This window comes from Chamaea fasciata, unplaced genomic scaffold, assembly GCF_029207755.1.
Source record: "Chamaea fasciata isolate MVZ Bird 193981 ecotype frontalis unplaced genomic scaffold, bChaFas1.0.hap1 SCAF_2, whole genome shotgun sequence".
NCBI lineage: Eukaryota > Metazoa > Chordata > Aves > Passeriformes > Sylviidae > Chamaea > Chamaea fasciata.
In genome coordinates, this window is record NW_027094087.1 from 99,879,629 (window position 1) to 99,893,433 (window position 13,805).

The window sequence follows — 13,805 nt, forward strand, 5'->3', positions numbered from 1 at the left end:
AAAGTATGCCAGTCCCATGAATCTCAGGTCACAGTAGGCATTTTTTGGTAGTATTCTGAATCAGCAGTCACACTCTCTGATGTTAATATAGCTTCAGAAAAACAGCATCCTAATGCAGCATCTGGCCCACCCTCCCACAAGAACTCCCTGATGAGGAATAGTCTGTTTGGTCAAGCAAATCCTCCTTTGTTAGATCCAACCTCTGCAGGTGTTACACACTAGCACATGAAGGTTATGTCTCCAAGCAGTTAAATAAGGGGAAGAAACCTCAGCTTCAGGCTAGTACACATTAGGTACGTCAGGCAGGTGCTCAAGGACCTCACCTGTAAAGTTGACAGTGAAACAGGGACCCACGCTGCAATACATGACTGGAGACAGTAAGATACAGCTCTGTCCACAGAATCAGTTGAGTGCAACACCTAGCCTGCAGTCCCATACAAACTTGGATGCTGCTCCCCTTCTTTACAAACAAGCACAGCTTCTGGTCCAACTCAACCAAGCCACCAAACTTTCTGTGCCCTTCACTGCACTCCCTCCAGCTGCACCATGTCTCTCTTATACTGGGCAGCCCAGAACTGGACACAGCACTCTGTGTGTGACCTCGCCAGGACTAAACAGGGGGGAAGGATAGCCAGGATTGCCTTACTCGGCCTGCTGGCAACACTCAAGAGGCAGCCCAGGATCTGGCTGGAAAAGGCTTGTTTGCCTTCTTCCATTTCAGCATGTTGCTGCTTCTCTCAGCTCAAGTATGAGATGGATCCCTTATGGCAGTACACTGCTTTTACATGGAAAAGCACTGGCAAAGGTGCTCTTCAGCTACACTCCAGGTTGGATGTATTTTTGACCCCTTTTTTTTTTGATAAATCAGTTTCTCACAGACAATACAACTGTGACATGACTAAATGATGAATTCTTTCCTTAACACCGCAACTCACAATTGTTACCTATGTAACCCAATTGCCACCATGATTCTTTAGTAGGTACCCAAACACTTCCAAATAATACCATTTATTGAAAATGTTTTGAAAATACATTTGCACATTACAGACAATCTTAGGAAATTCTTCACTTTTCACAAAGCAGCAGCCAGTGTCTCTCATTGGGGAAGACATACAGTGACACCAGTTCTGTTGCAAGTATTTCTAAGGCACATATTCACAAACTACTTTAGGAAAGTGCAGCCATAAAAATACATTTTACGTTTCATTACCATTAAAGCTTCTTTTAGTGAAGAGACAAATTTGCTGGGTAACCTGAGATTTCTAGAGCAATGGACAGCTCTCAAACTTGCTGTTTTACAAAGCTGTAGTAAGGAACATGGTGCTTCTTATTTTTGTGCAATATTGACTTTTGATGAATTAAAGATACTTTGCCCAAAACCAAAATGAAACACGATGCTCAAAATTCAGAATTTTTCTTTATAGGAAATGTGTCCCAAGCATCTGGAGCCCATCAGTTACACAGTTCAGGTTCAGCTTCTGTAACAGGTTTGATGATGCCCCACTGCTAATGGGATCCTTACACCCTAATGCTGCCTTGCACCCAGAACTGCACCTTTCACCTTCCTCTTGTGCCCCAGTGGTTCAGGCTCCAGTCCTGGCTTTGCAGGGCTGCCTGCAGTTGTGATGCAGTGGAATAACTTGTGATTTCTAAATTGAAACACATCATTCTGTTCTACTTGGGAATAAGTGCCACAATGATGAAGGGGTCACAGGTTGCAGAAAAACAAGGGTTAACCTTACTTAACTTGCTTCATACTTATTTACTGACATTAACTGAGTGTGGCAGAGCTGGAGCCCAGATAACACCCCAGGTTTATGACTGGTTTTTCTACAACTCACACAAGTGTTAAAACCAGAGTTTAATACATATGAACGTATTTACTTTCTCTCTTACGAAATACAAAAATGAAACCATCTTCTAATATCACTTCTGTAATTCTGTAGGTCAGAATTATGTTCAGTGTTATCCGACTTCCACAGGAAATAGAGCAAATGAATTTATGTGAAATCAAATCGCTTATAAAAGCAAAGTGAAAAAACTTGTATCCAACATTAACTACTATAATCACATAGAGCTGAGATACAGCAACCATTTTTCATTTGTACTTACTGAACAGCAAAAAAAGTTAAAAAATATATATATACAAGCTTATTGGGAAAAAAAACAGAAACAGTTTTCTACTGCTCAATAGTAAGACAATTTTCCCTTAAATGTTTTAGTGCATTCCCCACCTCATCCCCAAGAACTAAAGTGTTTTTTCTTCTGTTCCAAGGCAAACTGAAACCAGTCAAATCTTCCTTCAAATCAAGAAAGCTGTGACTTAGTGAATTGATACATATTCACCTGAGATCACTCCAAAATACAGGACAAGATAACAATGATTAACAGCTAAGGTGCACAACCGTTTGGTAACTTTTGAAGAGAAGCAGCATTTACACAGAATAGGTTTTGCTACAGAACAGTAAAACTGTCATCTGTAATGAGAATTATAGAACATAGTAGAGGAAGAAACAGTATGAGAACTGCAAGCAGCTTACTCTTCTACTTTCTTCTATTCAATATTGTTCTGTTCCCAAGTTTCTGTAACATAAAAAGAGGAGAGGAAGAAAGAATAAATGTAAAAAAAAATCAATTATTAAAAATATTTCATCTGTAACTCAGTTTATTTCATGCTTATGTAATTTTCACTCTAATTTGTTGACTCATTTCAAAGTAGTCCTATGTAAATTCTACAAGTAGATGCATTTTATCTGCATCAAACAGCCTAAAGTGAAACCACAAAGCTAAATATAGTTTACATGTGTATCCAGCTCTGATTAATGGTTTCTAGAGTAATTTTGTTGAATAACAATTGGTATCCACTAGTGACATGTTCAAACAAAATCAGCTGGGGTACTGATAATCACCTAAAAGCATCAGAAAAGTACATTTATCCAAGCACTGAACAAGTCACGCTGCAAAAGTAAACAGAGAACTACCATTCATAAATTCCACTGAGGAAAGCAAGGGCTTTTCCAGAGGGACTGTCCTGTACCCTGTACTGGTCTCAAGAAACAGAATCATTGTGATATTTGGAGGTGGGAAGGATCCAGGTAAGAGTGAAAAGGAACATTTTGTCTACTTATTTTTTGGTTATTTTAGGACAGGCATCAGTACTGTATGTACATGTACCAGGTCATTAAATCACTTAAAATCCTGTTCTTCACTATCATGATTTGGGGATGGATCATTATCTCCAACATGTGGTACAGGAGAACAAAAAAGAATTCATTTGAAAATCAAAGAAGAAACCCATGCATCTAAGGACTGAACTCCAATTTCTAGTATCACCCGCCGCTACTTTGATCAGGAGACCATCAGGGAGAAACGCATCGTTCATATGTAGCCTTAATTGTCTGTTTGGCACAGCTGCTTAGCATCAACACCATGTGAGACGTAATTAGAGGGGAAAGTTGTGCCCTCCTTACAAAAGTGCTCAGAAATACTGAGAAGCTGAATGAGTGTCATACTAGCTCCAGCCCTGATGAATCTGCATAGCAAAAATAAAGTCAGACCAAGTTTCAAGTCCAGATCCTGCAGAGATCAGGTGTCTCACAGGAAATACAAACCCCAGACAAAAAGGAAATCTATGACTACCATGTTTACAGGTGAATATCAACCAATCCAACATCACTCTGGCAAAGTCTATGGCAGACAAAGCTACAATTTTATAAAACCTATTTATATCTCTATTACTTGGCAGATTAAATACAAGCATTTATGTTGGGATGTCTTTGACATATCAATGCACCAGATGCAATTACAGGTGAATGTTAAGGCAAAATAAAAAGTAATGAAGTGATTCCAAATTGTAAACTGAAGCCACAAAAAAAAAAATGTAATTTAAGAATGTATTTTTAATATATCTTCAAACACTAACAAAACTTGGTTTTGTACAGCATCCCACATAAAAGATGTACCCAAAATACTTAGCAGAGTTTAACATCTCAATTTTAGAGTTAAGCAGCAGAAGAGGAAAACAATTAAATGGTACAGACAAGAAAGAAGACATAAGCTCTCAGATAGGACTTGAAACAAATGGGAGAATTAAGTTAACTTTATCTCCTGTTTTAAGTCTAGAATAAATCAGTGCCACAAAGCAGTATCAAAACATTTCAGTTTACCTCAATAGCATCATCCATTTCTGTGCTCTCATATAATCATTTCAGCTTGTGTCAGAATAAGGAAACTCTTTTTCTGGAGAGCTGTCATCGCTTAGGTCACTGTAGCTGTCACTGTTGGAATCAATAAGAATTCAGAAAGAGCTAAGACAAATATTTTATTTCAAGTCCTCCAACCCATGATGCATATGATCAACACTTTCCTCAAATGCAACCCATTTCCAGAAAACTTCTTTAGGCTCATGCTAAAAACATGGTATTTTAGAACACCTTCCTCTATAGGAATGGGCTGAAGTTTGGAGTTAAAACCTGATGCAAAATTATGCTCTACGTGATAATTGGTATGATCAATTTCTTTTTGCTTGACTCCTGTAGATTCATTCTGTACTTTGGTGGTGCTGTGTGTCTATGATCATGGTTAACAAGCCAGATAATAACAGGTATTCAGAGCTAAAATAAAAGGAATTTCTCCCTTATGGTAAAGAAAAAAACCATGGTTTTAGCAAAAAAAAAAAAAAAAAAAACACCAAAAAAAAACCCCACACCCAAAAAAAAAACCCCTACCAAAACAGTTAAGACAACTTTATTAGCTCACAATTCTTCAATTTATACTTAAATTACAATTCTTGCTCTCCTAGTTAGAACACAAATAATTTTCATTGCACCAAGCAATATCCTGACAATTTTTCTAGAGGTTTTATCCCCTTTTGCTGTGTTCTGAGAGAAGCAGAGTGGTTTTCAGAGACCAAACTGCCATGCAAGTGGTTGCTTTATAAGTGGCAAGAACAAAGAAAAAGTGAAGAACAGGAATCACCACAGTGACTGAAAGAAGTGCCCACAAACCACATTCTCAGTGTGATGCTTATTGGGTCTCCAAGTTTATCTTAGATTTAAGTGTGCTTCAGAAGTGCCTCCAGCCTCAACCCCTCCCTACTACACTTCATTTTTACCGTCTGTTTTCCAGATATTTTAATTTCCCCAGATGAGAAGCCAGCAAAGGGAGCCCAGGGAACTGGTAAGTACTTTTGAGCAGCAGTAACTCTGGTCAGTCCTGTGACCCTTCAGAGCACAGGCCATGGTTAGCACAGTACAGGTGGGGATCTCAGACCTCATTGTGTGGGAACATCATGCCAGCCTTGGCTACCAACTCTGTGCCAGCCACTGACTGCTGAGCTGCCTTGTCCCGCCTCCTCTTTACCACACACCCCTACATCCTCCAGGCAACAGGACCCCACTCATGTCATGTTCCCCATCTCTGGGCATGATCTCCTGCTGAGACATCAAGCACATGACCCACCCAGACAGAGCCTGATCAGTGGATTCCAGTGACTGCCTGCTGGGTAATGCCTCAAGGGAGCCATGCAGCCCCACAGCTGGAGATCTTTGATGAGACTGCACTGTGGAACAGTGAACAAACTGCACTCAGCTACTCTGGTGTTCACTACTGAGCACTGCTTTGTAGCCTGAATTTCAGCCTCTCTTCTTTGAGAGAAAAGGAAAACCGAAGAAAGAATAGGCAAAAAAACAGACACTTAAACAGAGTGGGACAGGAGGAAGAGCACCAACATTCACCCCATTTAATTTCTACCTCTGTTAGGAAAGTCTCCCACAGTTACAGCAAGTCACTGTACCAAATTTGTGTAAAACAACATATATATTCTGCCTGTCCTAACATTAAGACTTTGTCTACAGCATTCTGCCCTTTCTTTGAGTGACACACACATTGCTGATGTGATTCTTATAAAGGGTGTGTCATATCAGGCTAGTATGAAATCTCAATTTGATAATTTCATCAGCTGGTGATCAATTACACAGTTCAAGTGAGGAAAGTGCTGTTAACAGTATGATCGAGCATGCCAGATGCACACAGACAAACACAACACCATCAACATTGTACTTACTTTTTTCTGAAAGAACCCATGGAAACATGGAACAAAAATTCAGTATTATTAAAACAGTTTTGCATTTTCACATTACAGCAAAATAGCAAACACTGTCCACAGAACAGAGAGTAAAACTGATTGTAGAGAACACCGTAATCTTATGACAGCCCTGATTTAAGTCCAAAATCTTCAGAGAACTACTTTTTTTTTAAAATTAGCTCTGCTACCCAGTGGCAATCACAGCGCAAAAACACGTCAGAACTCTGTAAACAACCCAGTATGGGAGTCAGATGCTCAAGTAAAAGTGCTCACCAACCAATGAGGTGAGTGGAGAACTGCCCAGCTTCATCTCTTGAAGGCAGTCAGGTGCTGATCCCCACCCAGCACTCCCATCATAGGTCCTCCCTCACTCAATGACACAGGTTTTAGAGGGATTTGCCCACAGAAGTAGTCACACAGCCTGGATGCTTCTGTGATTTCACTGACTTACCACCCAAACTCCTCAAGCCTGTTTTCAGTTTGCCGAAGCTGAGGCTCACTTGGCCACTAGCGCAGAGGCTAAAACATTTACTCAGCTGAAGACAATTTTGTTCCTGTTCCCACACTGCCCAATTTCAGTATAAAATTTGACACCATATCCCAGGGAAGGGCTGTCATCATCACATTCCTGACTTCTGCATCAGCACCTCACAGTCTCCCCGACTTAAGGGCTGCACTATGGCGTGTAAGTCAGTTTTATGTCTCACAAGCAGGACACAGGGCAAGAAAGGTAGGGGAAACACCCAGGTAAGGATCAGCCCTTGGGATTCAGACTCAGATAGCTGTCAGTCTCTCAGTTTCAGCTGCTTGAATGGTATGTCTAAGCACACCCAGAACCTGTGGCATCATCTTAAAAATAACAACTTGAGTTCCAAGGAAACTGGAACTTCAAGACTGAGCCTGCTAGTGGACTTAAAAGCAAACAGGGACTCATGCAACTTGGTATATCTATGCCTGAGTGTTACAGCTTCAAACCAGCACTGGTGTCAGGTTTCTAAGATTTACTCTGATGTCAAACAAATTAGTATCATGTGTAATTTGACAGAAAACCGTAGGTGGCATTAACCATAAAAAAGCCATCTTTTCTCTTTGGAATAAATGTGTACTTTGTTCCAAATTACAATGAGCTGTACACAGATATTAAACACAAAACCCAAATGGATGCTTCGTTCTCACTGTTGGTAATATTAAGTAACATTATTTAAATCTGCTGGCTGTGAAAGTGGTGGTGGTAAGAAATCAAATAAGACCAGCTTTCCTTAATGAACTTCTTTTTCACACTGAGCCAACCACTGAAAAAATACGCTTACATTTGCCTGAGCAAGTTTTCTCTCAGTTTGTGTTCAAATTAATTAGTCGTTATCTTGAGCAGGAGCCTGACACCCACTTCATCCTATTTGTAACAATTCTTACAACAGTGAACGCCAACAAAAAGGAGCTACTGAGCCCATCTGAGGCCACCAGTTCTAAGACCTAACCCCAACAGTGTCGTGGTTTTGTTTTGGGGGGGGGATTTTTTCTTTGTTTTTTGTTTTTGGGGTTTTTGTTTTTGGTTTTTGTTGTTTTTTGTTTGTTTGTTTGTTTGTTTTTTCTTTGGTGGGACCTCGAGTATAAAGTGGCAGCCAAGGAAAAAAACCATAACAAAACCTTATGCAGCGTCACTGCATCTAGTCAGTCACTTTAGTCATTATGATGAATTTTGGTCACTTCACTCCTGTAAAATGGGTACTCTGGGAACATTCTGTTTCTCACCTGGAAAATCCAGATCAATATGCTTTAGAAACAAAGTATTTGGCAGTTTCAGGGGAGCTTTTCTTTCATTAATTTTTAATGTACAATTGACAAAAAACTCCTTTTCCAGAAATATAAGGAATTAAAACAGTTACCACAGTAATGCTATGCCCTGCAAGGAGCCAAGCTAAGTGCATTTCTTCCTCAGTGCAAATTAAAGATACATGAAGTATAGATAAATTAAGTACAGGCTACAGTTGTTTAAGTTGTTTAGCTTTTAAGGGCTCAGCAAAAGGAAATCTGCAAATTATTATCATTTATTTCCCCACTCCCAAAAGCTGAACTATTAAAATTATTATGTCATTAAAACATTATTTTGAATAAATGCATATTTGCACAATAGTTGCAGTCACACATATTCTTGGTATGTATTTTTATGACCATTATTTGGTCATAAAAATCATAGATACCATTTATGGTCACAAAAAAATTATGTATCATTTAAAATTATGGTCATCATCATTCTGTGCTTCCATAAAACATCATTTCATTTGGGAATCCCTCAGCACAAACCCAAAACTCCCCAGTTTTGACCTGCCAGCCACCTGTACTCAAATAATTGGACCTAGGATAATCATCTGGGATAGAGACCAGCAGTTCCCTGCAATCACTGGAGAGAAACAGGCTCTGGCAGTGTGTAATGTATAACTGACCCACAGAACAGTTATAATGAGCTATTTGGTTCCTTAAAGTGCATTTTCACTTAACAACTACAGAAGAAGACTTAAGGTGACTAGCCCAGAAGGGTTTTCACTGTAAGCATCTAACACTTCAATGACAAAGTTAAATGACATAACTAGCCATTACTAAGTACCAGTATGTTTAAGAAAGGATTTCCTTTAAAACTTTTCCATAGTTTTCTGTAGGAGCTCTGAGGGTTAACAGAGTCTTTGATGCCCCAACCATCCCCACCTGGGACCTGCACCACTGGAAGGTCACTGGAGCCAGAGCACTTGCCTTCTTTGGTGACTGTGGTACTGACTCCTGCCGGTGAGGACACCATCCCTACCAGGACAGCTCCCTCCCCCGGCTCCTGGAGTGTCATCTTTTGTGGAGCAACCCCTCTTGCTGCTCTCTTGACAACCTTCAAATCACACTTCCTTCAAATCACATATCTGGATTCGGCCAATGTCATAAGCAAGATGCTGTGGCAAATGTGTTCTTGACTGGGGACAATGTACAGGGGACAGCTGGCACCAGAACATGTCACACAGTTTGTTTTCTGTTCTGTTCATAGGTGCTTTCCTCCACAGCTGATCTGAGAGACAGCTGGACCATGCTAATGCAGTAAGCACCATATGGGCAAATTTTCTGAGTTTTTTGGTGTTTTGTTTAATGCACCATTCCTTCCGTTCACTGGCCACTTTTGTTCCTTGTCTCTGAACACAGCTCATATGTCATCTTTCATTAAAAATTTGCCCAGAACTCAAAAGAGTACTCCGTGACTAGATGGCATTGGATTGGTGCCTCACATTAGCATATTCACTAATGCTTTGCAAAAGTTTTTTTTGGCAGTAGTCAGTGTTGCCCATACTTACTCACCTAGGAACACCTCTCCTTTCCTACATTCCCTCCCTTGTAGTGGATATTTGTGTTTAAATCATTTATCTTTAGCTTCTTATCCTCTTCCTCCAAAGATGTCATTATATTCAGTAGAGATTGCTAAATTCCCTGCATGTTTTTTTTGTTACTTCTTTGTTCTGAATAGTGCTTTCAGCTCCTATTCAAATGACATTATTTGCAAATATAATTAATGCGCTCAGGCTTACTCTTGCAGGCCATTAATAAAGGTGCTGGTCGTAGACAAAGAAGAAATAAAGCCTGCTGATGCTAAACTGGATAAGGGGAAAAAAATAAACCAAAACAAAACAAGCAACATGGCTTTATTGTACACCTGTGGTTTTGCAACCCATATTATACTGTTCCCAAAGATAAGTCAGCTTTTATTAATTTTTCCAAATGAAATTACATAAGTATCAGTAAAAGCCAACAACATTACATGTGAAGTTCCCCTCTTAATCCACTGGTTTCCTATTAAAACCCTTTGTTTTCTCTTATAAAGCACTGTATTCGTGAGTATTGTACACTTTGGGTCTCATGTAGTTTTGGATTTCTTTGTCTTTGAAAATGAAAATATAAACTGGCAACCTACCACCATATTCTCACTTCTGTATGAAATGGTGACTTCAGTATTTCCATGGAAAGGTTTGGAAAAGGTCATGATCAAAAACCATTCACACAGAAATGAAGTGCAGGGCTTCCATAAAGCACAAGAGGCTGAAACCACAAAGGCAGCTAGGGTGCCCGACTAGTACTTCAGGTATAAAAATAACAATCACTGAGTTACTCTGATCCTTTGGTCAGTTCCTGACTGTCTCTTGGTGTATACATCGAAGTTTCTAAGAACTCAATTCCCCCCACAGGATGCATTCCAGTCTCAGACTAGGTGTGCTCATGCCCATGTGGGCCTATGTCTGTAGCAGACTAGGCCTCACAAAAACTTAAGAGACAGCTTATTCACTTTCATTTATTTAGGGCACTCTCCCAGAAGTTGTAATGCACCCTTTAATTTATTATTAGCTTTGCTTACAAGCTAGGGCTTCTGTCCAGGTATCAAATATTCTAAAATTGCACCCTAATTATGGGGCTGTTAAATGTTCTGGAGTAATAGTTTCCTGTTAAGACTCTCATGGTGAAATACGTATTTCCTTTTGTCTCAGGCCTTCATAATTCACTCTCTTTTTAGTGTTTATGGTAGCCTTGCACAGGTAATCTGCTCAGCTTGCTGGTCTCTACAAATTCTCTTGCAGCTTACTTTGCTCTTGTCAACAGCCCGACTACAACTCATGTGGGTGGTGCTGGATGAGGTGTGCAGAAAATCCTCTCCTCAGATTTCTTTCAGCTTTGCTAGGACATGCCTTAGCTTTACAACTCAATGAAATCACCAGCATTCTGGGGTTTAAAGGTTTACATTGGAAATCTTCCCACTCAGCAGGTGGGTATGTTAATATGAGTGTGTGTGCTGTAATTAACACTGCAGTTCCCTCCTGAACATTCTGTACAAGATCTTCTTCTTTTAGCCTCAAAATACCTTCCTATTTCAGTGCTCTTTCTCAGGGGTATTGCTTGACTGCTGTGTAACTAGGCAAACAGCAAAATCTGCAATTTTTTATACTAAGTTTTGGGGTGTGGATTTTTGTCTTTGCTAAGTGTTTAAGATTTGGTAGGAGTTTATTCTATGAACATGAAGAGTTGAGTATACATTTTGAATGATTAATTCAAGTAAGTCTAAGTGGGGCAAATTCAGTAATGGCTGAAACTTTAGGTCAGGGTTAGATAGCATAGTTGTTATAATGCTAAGGGATGTAAATTAGCAGGACACATGCAGATCACTCATTTAAAAAAAAGTAATTTTTCTTTATCTCAGAGAAATAAATAGGGTTATTTATGGGACAAAGCAGTGTAAGGAAGGATATTGAGGCCTGTGAAGAGAGACGAAGTGTGAGTCAGAGTGCTCACCAAGAGGGTAAGACTGAAGATCACTGTGATGGAAGACCCTGTCTTGCCAAGTACCACAAAAATTTGATCTGTGTATTGCACCAGCACACCTTTTAAAAGGTAGCTGATGTTATGACCACTTCTAACAATAACAGGCTAAGCTAATAGGAGTGTTTCAATCAAGCTGTAGTGTGCAGATCAGAGATTCATTCCCTTTGTAGGCATGTCATTGCACAACCTGACAGAGTATATAAAAACTGATATCCACAAAGGAGTAGGGAACCTAAACAGATTGGTCTGGTCTGGTCTGGCTGTTTTCCCATTATTATTAAAACTTGAATAAAATTTCTATTTCTTTCTTAACAAACAGACCTCATTTTAATAGAACACCAGACTCAGGGAAAAAAAAAAAAAAAGCTCAACCCACAAAATTAATAAGTTTGGTGTCTTGTTTACAGGAAAAGCCAAGAGGCCAGAGTTGGATCTGTTCAGTGTTAGTATTCAGTCATTTTATGATATTTTTTTTGTTATTGCACCCAAGGCTTCCCTCTGACTTCTTTATTATTGCTATAATAATAAAATTTTAACTGTTATTAGTATCATTGAAGTAAAGTAAAATTAGTTAACCCTGGCCAGAAAAAACATTGGTACATTCAATAAACCAAAGCCTCTGTGTCCAGGAGACCAAGGACAGAGTTCTGGCTGAACCATCCAGTTCTGACCTAGATCCAAATCCTTCTGTAAGTCTAAAGGAATCCCAACTGTTTTATTTCAGGCCTGTCTCTGAAAGATTGAATTTATCATTTAGCTCCTGCAAAATAAAATCAGCGTTTTCTTTGTTGTTGCTATCATCTTTCAGGTACAACTAGATACGAATTTCACTTCATTGCTTGATCCTCTAGCAAATCTCATTCCCTATGAAGCTACTGTCAATGGAAGTTAACACAGGAGGCCGCTATCTTCATTTGAATCTATTAACAGTTTTTCACTTTTTTTCTGATTGGAATGTGGAGTTCTGGCTTTAGCCCTAATAGCCTCTGAAAAGGAAGAAGTGAGGAACTGTGCTTCCTGCTTACAGGTTATGACAAGCACACACAGCCACAAGTGAATCAATACATGAAGAACTCCTTTTCCTCTTCTGGGCTTCTGAATTGAAGGATGGGATAATCTCTTCAAAGATGTGACTGTCAAACAGCAGGCAAGCAACAAAGAAAGATTACCTCGGAGACAATTTACATCCACGCTGCAGGTATGCATTCAGCGTCCCAGTTGCTGCTAGCAACAATCCAAGGTATGGAGGTGAAGGTTTCATAGGTCTTGAGGAAAATTCTGGATGGAACTGAACTCCCACAAAATATGGGTGATCTACAAGACAGACATCAAAGAAAATTACACAATGTAGGAAGAAGATAGTAGAAAAATGTTTAGGAAAAAACCTTATTGAAGACTTCAGACTAGTGTCCAGAAGCCAGAGCAGCACATGTGAACTTAAGGGTGAGGCAACAAAAAACTTCTTTCCACAAAAAGCAACTAACAACAGAGGCAGAAGGTTAGTAGGGCAAACTAAGGAAAAATCATCCTATGATTCATAAAAACTGAATAATAAACCTGTACCAGCACGTAAGGGTGGGGGGAGAGGGGCACAATTGGAAAAGTCACAAAGTTTACATTTATCAAGTTATTTTCATAGTATTTTGGTTTCCAGTATGTATTTATGCATGTCTATTCAGAACAATATGCTCAAAGCAGGGACAAACTCAAGTTAAATCTGTTAAATCAAGTTAAATTAAGGTAAATGCTGACAGCTTTGTCTAGTCAGGTTCTGAAGGTCTCTGCTGCAAGGATGAAGATTCCACAGATTCTCTGGGTAATATACCCAGTAATGCCATATACTTTGGCTATACTGGATGTATACACATCTCATATACTCAAGCAAAATGAACACATATTGGGACCTGACCAAGAATATTTGAGGATGCTTAGGGAGCAGGACAATGTCACTGTGAAACTGGCATATAGATAAAAAATCTACAAAAGGCCAGAGGCCAGAACCTGAAGGTCAGGAAGACTGGTACAATAAGCTTGACAAGAATCTGTCTTTGGATGCCGGGAGAGCACTGCTTTTCTTAATTCTGACATTAGCAAAGCTTTTCATATGGTTTCCTACCCTTTAAGTTATGGGTAGACCACAAAGTGTGTTAAAAAAATGGCCAGACTTCTGGGTTCAAAGAACAGTGGTGAGTGGTTTGAAGTCCAAGCAAGAGCAGACTTGGAGATACTCAAAAACTTGACTGATACAACTCTGGAGAACCTGACCTATATTTGAAAGTATCCCTGTGCTGAAGCAGAAGGTTGGACTATATGACCTCCCAAATCACTCGATGATTCCACATAGCCAAATCCCCCTGAGCTAGACTTAGGACCTTTTGGA

At 39.5% G+C, this 13,805-nt stretch overlaps 1 protein-coding gene across 2 annotated transcripts in view; it reads right to left on the reverse strand.

Annotated features, from left to right (window-relative positions):
* Window positions 1–969: 969 nt before the first annotated feature.
* CTPS2 (CTP synthase 2) overlaps window positions 970–13,805 on the reverse strand; it is a 60,059-nt gene continuing 47,223 nt past the window's right edge. For both annotated transcript variants that reach the window (XM_066176883.1, XM_066176882.1), the window contains exons 17-19: window positions 12,595–12,739; window positions 4,167–4,277; window positions 970–2,583 (exon numbers count right to left, since the gene is read on the reverse strand). In XM_066176883.1, coding sequence (XP_066032980.1) covers window positions 4,208–4,277; window positions 12,595–12,739 — 215 coding nt within the window. In that variant the 3' untranslated portion in view covers window positions 970–2,583; window positions 4,167–4,207. The remainder of the gene's footprint in view (window positions 2,584–4,166; window positions 4,278–12,594; window positions 12,740–13,805) is intronic.